Source organism: Gordionus sp. m RMFG-2023, chromosome 2, assembly GCF_954871325.1.
Source record: "Gordionus sp. m RMFG-2023 chromosome 2, tfGorSpeb1-WG-v2, whole genome shotgun sequence".
Taxonomy (NCBI): domain Eukaryota; kingdom Metazoa; phylum Nematomorpha; class Gordioida; order Chordodea; family Parachordodidae; genus Gordionus; species Gordionus sp. m RMFG-2023.
This window is the reverse complement of record NC_088776.1, coordinates 59,558,686-59,574,504: the sequence shown is the minus strand read 5'-3', so window position 1 is coordinate 59,574,504 and position 15,819 is coordinate 59,558,686. Positions and strand designations below refer to the sequence as shown.

Here is a 15,819-nt window from a genome sequence, read left to right as displayed (position 1 = left end):
AATAAACATAATTCTATAAAATTATAACATACGATTTCTCAAAGTTTTTTTTTTATTTTTTCGAATTTTTAAACCAGGTTTAGGATACAGCCTTAAGAGTAAAAAAAATAAATGATCACTATTATATTAAGTTTCGAGAGGCAGAGATTATGGATGTAGGCTCAGGGTAGAAGAAAAACCTTCTTAAACGTTATTGAGATTATACGGCCGCCAGATATGGTGTAGGTGGTTAAAATTATATATTAAAAGAAATTATTTAATATGGAATTTGGTGTTAGTAAAATTATTATATCGTAACGCTTAGTATTATAGTGTTCTATTTGTTACAAAGTGTTATTTTTTTAAAAAAAATTTTGTATCAGCATAGTTGAGAATAATTTTTTATTTGCATTATTTCATTGTAATTTCCCATTTAAAGTACATAAAATACTTTCTTTTAAATGTTCTATCAATTTTTTTTTAAATGAAAATAGAGCACTATAATACTAAACAGACGATATGTGGTTTTTTTCTTTAATATTTATAGATATGGTACCCAGAACGATACCCACTTGGGCCTTAATTTTTGATTAGGCCCGCTGTCAAAAACAATATTAGTGTTGCAATAAGGAGGGGGATATTGCACTAACGCTGGGGTTTGTGGTCTATAATAATAGGAAAACAATTTTGATATAGTATTGTATTGATAGTGAAACGAAAATAGTAATTTAAGGAAATTTTATTATATCTCGGTATAAAATATATATAAACTAATTAACTTTTAAAATCAAAATAAACAAAAAAATATATAAAATTACTAAATAAAAATATATATTAATAGTATCGAAGGCTCTAAAAAGAGCTTAATTTAATCATTAAAATGTACCTAAAAAACAAATATAATTGTGCTTAAAAATTTCCAATTGAAGTTTTTGTTTAAGAAATAAGGATTCGCGATTTTCGTTTGTTATGCTAAAAAATTTTCGTGATAAAGTTTTTAAAAAAATATATGTAGACTGTGAAAAATTACCATTAGTTGAAATGACTATTGGCTGAAATATAAAGTTATTTAATTTTGAATATAATTTTTTTTAATTTCCCCACAAGTAAGAGGGTTTTATTAATTGATGAAGGAAAGGATGATACGCAGGTTGCATCCCAAATAAGGGATCCCATTGGACCAGGGGTGCAGGCTAAGCCGTCAGGTCTGAGGCCGTCCTGTAATGAGAGGTTGGTAGGTTCAAGGATGTTGGGTGTTTTAGCCTTATTACAAACGTTATGTATGATTTTATTAACTTTATGCCGGAGATGGCGACCTTGGCTGTGGGTGCAGTTTATACCGTGTCTGGCGTTAGGTTGAACGGATAGGCTGCATTGGTAGCAAGAGTGTAAATGTGTAAGCTAGCATCCAAGTCTAAAGCCTATAATAACTCTCAGTTGGTCATTGGTTAATAGATTATCTAAGGTTTAGCTTGGAAGTGCTTCGAGCCATTCATGCCCGCCGTATTTATCTTTGTTTTGTAATAGTTGTATATCGCTGATTTCGGTAGGGTTAAAACGTAATTTTTTTATTAGGGGTTCGATGATAGATTTGTTAGAGATTTTGGTAGGAAATGTATAACCGTCTAGGGTTAGGAGATTTCATCTTTCCATTGCTGCTGAAAGAAGATCATCATGGGGAGTTATGAATGATGAGATAGCAGAATTGAGCTATAGATAAACATAATATAATATCCAATTATCAGGTCACAATTGAACAAAATACAATATAAAAATAACGCCTACAGTGATATATAAACATTAAAATACATAGGCCCATATTTAATATAGTTTCAAAATATTTTCCCAAGCCCATATGCAAAAATTTATTGGATTAAAAAATAAAAAATATTTTATTGCATTTATTTTAGGCAATCATTTTGTTTGGAATACATAAATTTATTATTTTTTTATGTTAGTGTAGGGAGTGGGGAATGGTCAATAAGGGTTAGTCTTAATCGTAGCGATAATATTTTATTGCGAAACTTGTATGCTTTTTATATATAAGAAACAGAACAGTAAAAATATGAACATTTTAAATATAAACTGAACATATTATAATAATAAAATATCGCCTCAGAAAAGAGTAAAAAAAATAATAAACCTTTTTAATATAAATTATATTATATCACAAGAGTTAGTAACTATATTAAATACGCTTAATTTAAATGAAACAATTTTAGGACCCCAAGCCCTTTAAATTATTTTTAAAAAAATTCAGGTCTGCTAGAAAATGTATTAGGTCCATGAGCCAAGGGTCAGCTAACGAAGGTATCTGGTAGCTATCTCGGGGGGGGGGGAGGGGTTTAAATCATGAAATATACATAATTATTAGTTTGTGATATGTCTAGAATTTTCGGGAGGCGGGAAGTGAGAGATACAAGAAGGCGTTACTGTCATTAAATGAGCTTTTAAGGAAATTGCAATTCATAATCACTGCTGGCCTTTTTGTAAAGAGTTGTGGATATAAAGCAAAATTTAAAATACGATCTTTCATATTTTTACTATTTGATCATGCAATATTTAAAAATTTAATTATATATTATTTATTAGTATAAAATATATATAAACTTATTTACAAATAACAAAGATTTTTAAAAAAAATTATAACCAATTTAAAATTTAATCTTTTTACCTTAAAAAAATATTTGTATTATATAAAAACCATTAAGTAAAAATGAATCCAACTTTGCAAAAACACAGTTTAGCATAAAATAGGAAGCACAAGATTTTCTGTAGCAATTTAAAAATACCTAGTGTGTTTCAATGCCCTCATTATACAATTCAAGGGTTAGATAAATTTTATATGCAAATACACATTTTGTATAGGTTTTAATAAATTAAAAATATAAAATTAAAATGACAGCCATAAAAAAAATTTCATTAAAAATTTTGCTCATTTTTCTACTAACAAATTCTATTATTCATTCATTATAATATTTCTAAAACAAAGCGTATAAATGAAAAATGAGACTAGAGATGGCAAAGAGAAAGAATCCGCCATATTTGAATTTAACATTTAAACTATTGTTGGATCTTACGAATCTATCGGGGAAAAATTTATCTTAATAACAACTTTTGAAAGTAAAAAATATCCTTTATTTCATAAAATAAAAATAAAAAATAAATAATGGTGAAGATTAAAATTTTTTATTTCTTTATATACAAATTAAATATTTTTCATGCAAAAATTATTTGAATGCCAGTAAAAACAGAATATTTACAATTTATAGCTAATAATTTATCCAAAATCAAATATTTGCATTTATAAAAAATATGGAAAATCGAACTACAAAAATTAAATACTCCAAATAAAAAAAATTACTTTTACCAGACATATTTGCATACTTCACAGATTATTTATCGTTATAACTTGAGAAAATATTTTTAAAAGTGTATTCAGGTTTAAAGTCATAAAGATTTGACCACGTTCCGAATATGCTAGCAGCTCTCGTATCAAAGCAAATCAAAAAAAAAATTACTTGCACTTTTACTGGGACGGTCGCTGGAAATTTAAAAAATTTGGTTCCGGTTTCAAATTCTAGAATTATAAACATTGCAAATGTGATAATCGAGCCAATTCGAACAATTATAATTTTATAAAACTGGATTTCTGATTAATATGTATATGATTAAATTGGGAACTCAAAATACTTTTAAAACATGTGATATATATGATTTCTGATTAGGCCTGATTTTTCTTTATATAAAATTGTACCCACTTTACAAAGTTCATTCAAATATCTTCTCAATAAAAAAATAAATATATTATAATTTATGGATCATTTTTTAACGCACAATATATTAAAATATAAGGGGAAAAAAATAAAGAGTCATAGATGAGTTAATGTCAAAATATTTAAGCAATACATTCCTGAAAATGTTTATTAAAAACAAATCACATTTAGTGAATCCCAATTTATAATGATTGATAAAATTTAATATAGGATCTAATATTGATAATTAATTAATTCCATCTCTTCCCATTAGATCAGTTTCATTGGAAGCCTTCTTTTTTTTAAAAAATCCTTTTTACATATTTTAATTTCTTTCTGTATATAATTTTATTATACTAACATTTATTTTATTATAACATGTCTAGATTCGAATTAATATAATATAATATTCATAAATATTTAAAGTAAATATTCTTTAAAATCTTTTTCATATTGTGTGTTTTTTTCATATTGTGTAGCTTATATTGATTAAAAATATAGAAAAAATAGGTGTATATATATATATTTATATTCGTAATTAGGATATGGAATACAGCGTCTACATGACAGGATTTTTACTGGATGCAAAGCCCCTTCAAAAACCTATGCCTACCCCCCTAAAAATTCTCGCCGCCTTAGACGGCGGTTTCTCTTTATTATTATTTTCACCTTTTTAATTTATTGATACACTTTTCAGAGAATTAATAAAGGATAACTTAAATTAATCTATCTCTACTACCAACTATCGATATTTTGTGAATATAAAGAATTTATTTTTAGATAATAAATTCAATTAAAACCTCCATTATTTACAATAAATTAATTATTATGGCATTATGAGCTTGCTAAAATATCTAAACCTTTTAAATTACATTACAAAGAATAGCAGAAAGTTTTATTTGGAAAACAATGTGTATGATTGTTTGTAATATATAGATTTGGTAGATGAATTGTACTATAATAATTCTATAATAAAAGTATTAATTTTTACAGCAAAAAATTTTGTCCTATTTGATCTCAAAATTTAATAGATAACCCCCAAAAAAATTTATCATACCCCCATTAAAGCAGCCTACCCCCTCAAAAAATATGATGCAAACTGTTCCTACCCCTCCCACTCATGTAGACGCTGATGGAATATATGTAAATTTTAGAATCTAATTAATTTACTTTAAAATCATTTAATGAGTGAGATTATTTTAAATTTAAAAAAGTTTTTGATTTTACCGGAAATATTATTCCAGTACTTCGAAAATAATTAAAACTTTTTCTCCATTTATTTTTGTTTACGTAAGGGGGTAGGTGTACTATATAGCAATGAAGTCATCATCTTAGGAGGGTGAGGGGGGATTGCTTATGTTGGACATATCCAAATGAGTTGAGCAATTAATTAGATATATTCTATATAATCGGTATGTTTTTAATAATTGACTAAATCGGGCCGTTTAGCAATACTATCAAAAATCTTAAAAGATTTGATCTCTGAAGATCAAGTAATTGAAGATATTTTTGATAATTCTCAAGCAGGTATTTTGCTTATATTTTACTCAAAGTAAATCTTTTGTGATTTGTGGGCAAAAAGAATTTCGGGATGTAGAAACATTTTGTTGAAATCCATAGTGATTGACCGAATTATGGCTTGAAGATGTTTCTACTACTTCGCTTTTTTTGGAGCTATCTTAAATTCTTCTTTAGGCCAAATATAATTTCTTAGTTGAAATGTTTAGATAGTCTCAATATTTTAAAAATAGAATGATGATTGAGAATGAAGAATAATCTTAAATATTTTGACCTAGTGGTGTATGTCTAAACCAATAACATGTGAATAAGTATTTTACCTTATGGATTTTTTGCCATGAGTGAGGCTGCAAAAGAAGGGTTTTTATGCCCAATATGTTATCGAGACTTGGGAAATATCTCTGAATTGCAATCTCATTTTGATGAAGTACACGAAGAAGAAAAAGATATATTACAGTCCTTTAAGGGTATTCTTTATCATATAAAAAAGTTAAATAAAAGTTTATATAATGTAAGAGATATTTGGGAAAGCTAAAAAGGTACTTAAAATAGAATCCTCAACTGACCAATCTAGTTTACGACCCAGGTATGAAAAAGAAAAGTCTATATACAAAGGAACTAACCTCAATGAAAAACTTTCTTATGATTATGAAATTCAGCCATTGGGTAGGATATTAATAAACATATCTTTTATTAAAATATATTTATTACAGGTCAAGTCACAAATCATATTCAAAGTTTTAAAAAAATGAGGGCTACTAGATTTGACAGATACATAGAGGAGAGTAATAAATTAATATTAAAGATTGATGCTTTGATTAACAATGACAATTTTAAAGATTTGAATCTTAGGAAAAGTAATAAATAATATTTTGCAAATGATATATTTTTTTTAAGATTTTGAAAAATCTATAGTTGATTGGGTTCCAGATCATTTAGTCAGTCTTTGTCCATATTGCCACAAATCATTCCAATTAACACATAGAAGAAAACATCATTGTAGATTGTGTGGAGCTGTACTTTGCCATAAATGCTCAATTTTTATATCTTATCACAAAGCACGTAAAAAAACAATTATTGCTATTGGCAAAATATTTAAATCTTTGATTGTATTATAAATTTATTAAAATATGTCCATAGAGTGATTATAATTTTATTAAAATTCAGCTATTTTGTTTATAGTTTTTGCATGTTATAAAATGATTAAATTTTAAAAAAATTTCTTCCATTAAAAATTCTTCCTAGGATAAGGTAACACATATTTTTGATAAAATTTTACATTAATAAACCTTTATGATCATTTTTTAGTTCACATAATTTTATTTTCTATATTCTTTTCCTACAATTATTAAAAAATAAAACAGAGGCCCTCATTTCACCCAAGTTAATAATAGAAGAGAATGACAATATTAATCATGTGATGAGTCCTCCTAATCAGATCGATCGGATACCAACTTCAACTTTTACTCAAACTACTCCATTGAACCAATTAACAATGGTCACAACTGAGAAGATTGTTGTTGATAGGTAAGAACACAATTGTCATGTTATAAATTAGTAATATCTTATTAAATATGACCTCCATCATGCTTACCATAGAAAAATCACCACCCATTTATATTCAATAAAAGTTCTTAACATTTTTAGAAGGATATATGAAAACCCACTGCCTTTTTTATTATGATATATATTTAAAAAATTATATATTAAATTAATTAAAATTAAATTTAGTTTTACATAGACCCATGGGTTCATAAATCTATTGGCCAATTGTGTACCTTTTTTGGTTTTTGGAATACAAACTATATTTTTTTTACCACCCCCTCCCCCCCCCCCCTTCTCTCATCACAAATTTTCTTAATATTAAATATTTTAAAAACTCTCTTCTCACCCAGATATGTATAAATGGCCTTCAATAAGTAGACCTAATGACTTCTAATAAGAATTTATGCTGGAAAACTATGCATAATACTGTTTTCCCTTTCTATAGGAAAAATCCTAGATAAATCTATTTCCCAATTCGTAAAGATTTATCCTTTTATAAAAAAAAATATAGTGTCCATTTTGTCGTGGAATACGTTAACCGGAAATGGAATTGTATTCTTTTTTTGTCTCTTAATTTGACTAATCTATATTTATTTACAAATTCTACTTTGCACTCTTTAAGTCTTACAAATAGTTTTTTTTTGAAATATTTTCTAATATTGTTTTGCAGAAAAATCATGTTTTTTCGAAAAAATTATATTCCACTAATATTTATTTTTTTAAGCTTTGGGATGTTTTGTTTAAAAATTTATTCAAAGCATTGCCTATATAGTCATGTATTACTTAAACACATGGTGCCTATTTCAATTTATTATTGAACTAAAAGAAATAATCTTTTCTTTTCTCTTCTCTTCTTTTCTTCTCTTCTTTTCTCTTTTCTTCTCTTCTTTTCTCTCTCTTTTCTTCAATATGATTTTTTTACATTTTATTGGTCAGCCAAAAGTTAAAGATAATCTGCTTATAATTATAAAAAATTTCATTTTTTCCTCGTAATATTTTTCTTTATTGAAAATCTTTTAAACAAGAAAAATTATTATAATCTGATGATAAATGATCCCGGAAAAAGGTATTAATTTAGTTTATAATGCCAAACCTATTAAGGTGAGGAGGTTTTCTTGTTATTTATTTTTTAAAACATTCATTTTTTTGACATTAGTAAATTAGTTCTAACTCTAAGTAAAGTCTTTCGCGAACAGTCGACGTATGACTCTTGTCAATTACAACACCTGTCAAATTGACAAGTTATCATTAGAAATGAATGACGGTTTTAGATTTTATTATTATTATCAGAGACCTGCAGGCCCGGCCCTAGATCTGGTATTCGGGCCTGGCCGTATTTTGATTTTCTTAGTTACCCGGGCCTTGCCTTATATTTTAAAACCCGTCATTATGAGCTATAAAAATTAAAAATTAATATAATATATTCTTTAAAGAAATCCTTACTGGGCCTAAAAATATAAAACTCGGGCCAAAAAAAATCCGGGCCGTTCATAAAAAATCCTAGCCGAGCCGTGCAATCAGTGCCTCTGCAGGTCTCTGATCATTATTAATTCTTCGAAAATTTTAAATTAAGCCAAAAAAAAAATTGAAAATTCATAATTTAATAAATTGTGCATTTTACCCAAATAAACAAAGGGACAAAACCTCCATTTTAAATTTTTTTTTATATTAATATCTTAATTTTTGATTTTGGCTAATGAAAAATTAAATGACGAGAGGTATCTTTTTTTTCAAGCGCTTTTCCATGTTAATAGACTCGAAGCTTCATGAATAATTTTTTTCCCAATAAAATCGGTTTTTTTATTTTTACTTAAAGAAATAAGACATTCTTTTTTTCATATGATATATTGAATATGATATATTTTTTTAAAATATAAAAATAGAAAGTTTAAACTTGATCTATACAATTGTTATCTATTTTACATATGTATAATATATAAAGGGAGATCTCAACCAATCAACTTTCTTCATCAATCATGAATTCGAATGAGCCAATTGCGATGCAACATTTTCCTTCTCATCACAACAACCGATCATCACAAGCGTTCCTCCTCGATACAATTAAATCAACCAATCACGATAGAGCACTTAGTAGCTGATCGAGATCACGCCACCTCTAACGGCTTCATAAATTCGTCACGTGAGTAAAATACTTTAATTTTGTTACTCAGATTAACCATATACGAAGAATAGATTTCTCTAGATAATCACCATATGTAAATTCTGCCCAATTTGCGGGGTGTAAAAAATTCCTATCAGCGAGAAGCGGGCAATGCGATCCTTTTCTCACTTTCGTTATAGTTGGAAGTCAACAAAAACCGGAAGCCCGATTATAAAACTAGAATCTATTTTATTATTAAATTCGTTCTAAATATATCCGAATACTATTTTTTTGTCGTAGCGGCCTAAGTGAGCTGATCCGGTTGACTTCCACTACTCATTAGTAAATCTAACTGGCACCAAAAAAACATAGCAAAACCTCTGAGCAGCTTAATTTAAGGAAATTACTCTCTAATTTTACCCATTCTTTTCAATGTCTATTCTCTTTTAAAAAATTTATTTAATTTATCTTTTCCTATCTACTAAGGGTGCTTAAGGATGATAGCATTGGTCTAAAATTGTTATACTGTTGGTTTGTTTTAAGATCAATAAATGAGGTCTATCATATAACCTTTTAACAATTCTCGCATATGAGGCGGAAAGAACGAAAATTTTAATCCACTACGCGCAGTAAGATCACCACCCCATTTCTTGAGCGGCTATTTGTTTAATCACGTGATTAGTAAACCTGATATGAGCCACTAAAGATAGCCTTAATTTATTTTATTTTATTTTTTTACGAGGCTAATTAATAACATTTTGAAATTTAAGTCTTCAGTTAAGAAAGGTTGGCACTATAGCAATAGCATAACTATCTATATATAATATTTTAGGCCTGGCCATATTAACTAAACTTAAACGCTCCGATAGCATTTCGAGCATAAATTCCTACAATTCCTATTTCCCGTCACCGGCTATCATTGGACAATTTCATTTCAGGGCATGCTTGGACTGTTCTTACCTCGTGGATAAACGATTGCAGTTGATCAAAAGTAACATACCCATCTCAACCGAGGAGCAATCAGCAGGTCAAGCTAAGGTCGCCCACTTTTTGACCACATATCAGGTAATGCATTTCTCATAAAGAATATGTCGTTTTTATAAAAATAATATATATCAATTTTTTCCCGATTTCGTCATTTTATAATAAATAAAATTATTTAGTTTTCTTGAAAGAAGAAAAGAAAATGAATTGAATTAGATATATCATCGTTAGATAATTAGATTGTTCTATATCCACTTTTTGTCAACATTAAAATATCCGAGAAATTTATGAAAATAACTCAAATTAAATCCGATATAAGGTTGAAACCATACTATTCAAAACAATGAAAACTTAATCGTTTAAATTTCTCTTTTGTTAAATTACAAAAAAAGTGGAGATAGAATATTCTAATTCTCGGGCGACTATATTTTAAATATATTTTTATTGGTGTATTATTTTTTCAGGAAATGCACAGATGCATCATAGAAGTGCGCAAATTACTACCGTCCTATTCGGCAAAAGTGGATTCATTGAGGTTTTTTTTCTTCTCTCAATTCTTCCTAATTATTATTCTCATTTCCCTTTAAAAAAAAATTTATGAATTATATGGAAGCGATAACAAGAGAAAGAATCAAACAAAAATAGGAAAAAAGAAAGGGTGGGTTAAATAAGAAAAAGACGAATAAGAAAGAAATAGAGAATTACTAAATGAATATGCCACCAACTTTATTCATTATGTCCATAAACTTCGCCTTATCTCCAACCACGAACGCAAATGCTTACAGTTCACATTTGAATGCATTACAATCAATGACGTAAAAGGAAAACAATGCTTACACAATATAACCCCATCCTTAATTATAATATTATACATGACTCATCCATTCTATGACTCGATAATACAACCGCGTTTTATTGGACGCGCTTAAATAAGATCAAGCGGACTTTGTCTCAAAATTTGACCATTCCTAAAACACATACATTTTTTTTAAAATCGAGATAATTTTTATTTTTAAAATTAAATTATATTTTTTTCAAAAAAAAAGCACCTACGGAAAATCTATTCAGCAATACAACCAAGCCCGCAGAATGAGAGAAGAGATCATGAGGAACGGGGAGAAGATAGAACATTTGAGGTTTTCATATTTTTTGAAAAAGATGTCGAATAATCGAACATTATTGATACTAACCTAAATATTTTAGCCAAGAATATTACCCAACCCTGGAGATTTCGCTCGTAGATGGCGCAAAGGTTTGGACTTTTATCAACGAAATTTCGAAGGGCTTGCATAAACATTTTTAACTAAAATATTTGGGTTAGCCGTTTTTAAAAAATTGAGTCATTTAACACCGCTAAAGCGGTAAGTTAAATAAAGGATTTTATCTTTCGTAGATTATCATTTTTTTCAAACTTATATTGTACAATTTTAAATGGTGGCAAACGTAATATTTTATCTACAAAAATATTATGCAAACCTAAAGATTTTGGTCATAGATGGCTTGGACTTCTATTAACCAAACCTAGAGGTTTAGGCAATATTTTATAAATCGGATCAAATCGAACCGTTTAACAACACTAATTTTAATTATGCAAATCTGTTTAAAAATTATTTACAAATCGTCTGTTGTAACATTATAAGATAAAAATCTTTTTTTTCGCTTCCTGCCAGAATCATCGGCTAAATTTTATACGTTCGTAAAAAAATATTTAGAAAATCTATTTATTCTAATTAGATGCATTTGTCTTTTTATATACATACATATAAAAAAGTAATCCTTATTATAATAATTTCAAAATGATTATATTGCTTCCAAGTTGAGCCTTTCTAAGATTGCGTTGAGTTTCAACTGATTCCCCTTTTCAAATAAATTTAAATATTGCTTTTAAAAAGACGCAAATATAATTGCGTTTTTTATTATTTATATAAATATTTTCCTCCTATTAAATACCATCCCAATTTAGTAGCACCAAACTTATTATTTTTTTTGAAACGCACAGATTCAACCCAATTTGGAGGCATTAATTATTATTACACACATTTAGTGTTTTCAAAATGAGGCTTTTGCGTTTTGCGGTCAATTTCAATCATGCATCATATAACCTTTTTATTTTAGCTTTAAAAAAAATGTCAATTTAGTTTACGTTTTTTTAAAATGTTAATACCCGTCTTAGCTTAATGAAATTAATTAGAAATTTTTTAGCCATATTTATGAGTAAAATGTATTGACTACTAATTTTGGAAATGTAAATTACTCAAATTCTTATCGGGGTAGGTTAGAAAAAGAGTAAAAATTTTGAGCAAAAATTATTTTATTTTTCGAGGATCACAAAGTTTAAGATTTTGTGTAAAGAAGATCAGATTATTTTATTGTTAAAAATAAATAGGGATTTCAACATGTATTTTTTTATGCCCAAAATATTTAGATTTTTTTTTTGATCCGCGATGAAATCTTTGGAAAAGCATTTCAAACTCAAGAAAGAAGAAAAAAAAGAATGAAAGAATGAAAAAAATAGTGGAATTAATTCCTATTTTTACTTTCTCGTAAGAGCCAACGAGACCTCGTTATTCATTCCATTTATCATATGTATAATTTTTATTTTCTCTTCTTTTTCGCAAGCCGTTCTTTACAAATCTTAACCGGTGTTATGGATCCGGAAGCCGAAATTAATCTCAACCTGGTTAAAGCTATAAGATCCATGTCTTGCAAATTTTTGAAGGACAATTTTCTCACCCTACCCAAGCTCCCAGATCAAGCCAGCTTCGACGAAACGCTGCTTAGCGACAAATGCCATGTCGTGGTATAAGTTGTTATATATATATATATTAGAGAACGTAACCTCTTTTAATTGCTTACTCGCACATTTCTAAGATGGCGCTAGATGTTACCAAGTCCTGCTTAACGTTTTCGCCATATTGATTTAAACAGAAAAATAATTAATAAACGACGCCATTTAAAAAAAAATTGTTTCGAAATGTCGTTTAATAAAATATTTAATAAATAAATATTTCTTATACGTAAGATCTATAATAAAAAGCATACTATATTTTTTAATGTTAATTTACAATTTATGTGAGAAGCAAATCAATATGGCACTTCATTTTTGGTTAAGTTTTTTTTTGCTTGCTAAGCAGTATATGTTGTGAAAGATAGTCTAATTTTAAGTCAGTTTTTAAGCTTCAAAAAATTTAAGAACTCATATAATGGCTCCATGAATTATTACCTGGAACCGATATAATTTTTATGTTTGAAGTTTATAGTTTTACTGTTCGAATGGGAAGTAAATCTTTTATTTCGATTTTGTCTACATAAATAGAAAAGTTCTTTAAAGCAAAATAATTCAGTGTTTTTATAAATCGGCTTTAAAACCTACCTAAACAATTCAAGGATAGGCATAACTACATTAAAAATTATAACCGACTATGGCTGTGTGGTCTCGCTTATTTTTATGCTGTCCTTTTATATTATATCTTATTTTTCTCTATCTAATCCGATTGCTTAAATAGTACTCTTCATTTTAAAGCCCATTCAACCTCTTCCCCTAAAAGTACCGGATGACAATGAAAAAACTACTCCAGCTCACCAATCACAATCCCTAAAAATTGACCAATCACATCTGAGCAAACATGGGACCAGTACTAAGGAATTGGCTAATACGAAAAATGAAAGAGTAATTGAACTCGTATCTTCGCCCGTCTCGCCAGCTCTTTCGAAAAATATTGGGCTAGAAGAAAAAGATGTTTTTCACAATTTTTTGAAATTTAAACAAAAAAAAGGAAAAGAACTGTTTGTATTATACTTTTAAATTAATCAACTTTTGTAACGAAAATACTACATTTTTACACACTAATAACCAAATTGTTTATATATTATTATGTTATAATGTTGGAAATTAGGCTGTACATTGTGTATGTATTGCCTTTTTTTAAATAAGGATAGATACTTTACACTTACTATAATACATCTCCGGCAAAATCAGCTGTTTTGCACAATCAAATAAATGAGCTGACAGTTTTGCCACGCTATGTACTTTGCTTGACTTCCAATATTGCATGAATATATAATATAATATTTTTTTAAAAAAACATACTTTTATCTATTTTATTTACCTAAGGTTTTGAGGGAACAAATTGAAATAATAACTGGTTATTTGGAAACGGCTCTTAAAACCGACGACTTGGACCAAGTTTATACCTTGGAAACTAACCTGAAAGAACTCAAAGACATATTGGATGCTAGCTAACACTAAAATAGAATCATTTTAAATGGTTCCTAGATTGATGAAGATAACTTTAAAAATATGTATTCTGCCGAAGAACAAAATGGAGAACTTTATATTCGTGAGGAAAGAAGAAAAATGAAAACGGGTTCATAACGAGATACTTCCCTTTACAACAAAATATTTAGATAAAATAAACGCGAATAAAATTAAATTAAAAATTTTAACAAATTTTGCATACTACCCGAAAAATTTTTTTATAGGGAGATTTATAAATCCTTAAAATGTCCTTCTTCGGCAAAATCTGTCTCAACTGATATTCCGTGCACTCATATCTAAAGAATTTAAGTAAAATAGTCAAAAAAAATTTTTTATCATTGCTTTCAGAATTTCTTTGATTTAATACCTCTAAGAATACTCCCTCCCCTCGCATAAAATTTATCCCATTTTTGAGGAAAGAAATACATTATCTTTGGCATAAACTGTTGTTACTATACTATATTATGTACATTTAATATTCATAAAAATGTAAGTTATTTTTTATAATTTTTGCTCAGATATTGGTCGAAACGAAATCAACTCATTTTTTAAAAAAAAGGATCATTATAATATAACATGATACTATATTTTTTTAAAAAAATACCTTGCTTCCTTAACTCATTTTTAGTTTCATAAAATTTCGATTTATCTAGGTGAGGATAGATTGGTATATCTAAAAATACACGCCAATCGCCTAGAAAATTAATGTGCTTCCATTTATTGTTGACGGCTCGATTTGAGCCGATTTTTAAAAACGCTAACCAAATATATTAGCCAGAAAGATATTGTCTAAGCTTCGATATTTCGTTAATGGATGTTCAGACCTTTGTGCCACCTGTAAGCAAAATTTTAAGGCTTGCAATAATAATTTTAAAATTGAGTTACCTGTTTTTTAAAAATTGGCTCAAAATGAGCTGTTTAATAACACTACTTCCATTTGTTTTGTAATCATATTTTTTATTTAAAAAAATTATTTTCTGTCTGAATATTTAGAAAAAAAATTACGTTTAAAAAAACGTACCTTAAAATATGTTGTTTACCTATATTTATGATTTAAATTATGAATGGACTTTTTAATGTTATTATTTAAAAGTCAGTCAATCAATTTTTTAAAAAAAAATAAATATATCATCTATCGCAAAAAATAATCGCCATACAAAACACTTATTATGCCTCTTGCTATTTTTATAACTTTAGAAAGGCTTCCGCTGTTATCGCAATTTGTTCATTCGTAGAATTATTTCTTATTTTCAATTTCCGTTAGCTAACCATTTTGAAATTGTATTTCAAGATCAGCATATTATTATATTTATAACTGTACGATACATTAAAATAACTACGCGAATTAAAGAGAACTCGTGATATAATATATATATTTTATTTTCCCCCGAATAAAGCGTGTTTTATTTATTTTATCCAGGTAGATGGTATGGTATAGTTCATGGAGGGAGGGGGGTTCAAGACTAGCATTTTCCGCTCGAGGAGACTAGATGCTCAATTTTTTATAAATTAGCAAAAGAAAGGAAATCCAAATGTGCACGCTTATTTCTATTTTTCCCGGGAGAGTGGAATATTCCTCTTTATGTGACCGGAACTGGAGTAGTTTTATTAGATAGAGCTTTTCTAGGCAATACATTTGGAGTCTTTCATTCGTTGCCAGGAAATGATAATATATATCG

The 15,819-nt window shown here is 27.9% G+C and overlaps 1 protein-coding gene across 2 annotated transcripts; it reads left to right on the top strand.

Annotated features, from left to right (window-relative positions):
• The first annotated feature begins 5,534 nt into the window (after window positions 1-5,534).
• Window positions 5,535-15,098, top strand: LOC135923681 (rabenosyn-5-like). Of its 2 annotated transcripts, XM_065458567.1 has the most exons (8): window positions 6,640-6,779; window positions 8,740-8,937; window positions 9,731-9,963; window positions 10,347-10,417; window positions 10,929-11,018; window positions 12,502-12,682; window positions 13,406-13,621; window positions 13,997-15,098. In XM_065458567.1, exons 2-8 carry the CDS (start codon window positions 8,784-8,786, stop codon window positions 14,123-14,125), a joined length of 1,074 nt encoding a protein of 357 aa, XP_065314639.1. In that variant the 5' UTR covers window positions 6,640-6,779; window positions 8,740-8,783; the 3' UTR covers window positions 14,126-15,098. The 2 variants fall into 2 exon arrangements, with proteins under 2 accessions (XP_065314641.1, XP_065314639.1); XM_065458569.1 differs by lacking the exons at window positions 10,347-10,417; window positions 10,929-11,018; window positions 12,502-12,682; window positions 13,406-13,621; window positions 13,997-15,098 and adding exons at window positions 5,535-5,719; window positions 5,769-5,918; window positions 5,966-6,109; window positions 6,150-6,314 and having other exon boundaries at window positions 6,617-6,779; window positions 9,731-9,872.
• The last annotated feature ends 721 nt before the right edge of the window (window positions 15,099-15,819 follow it).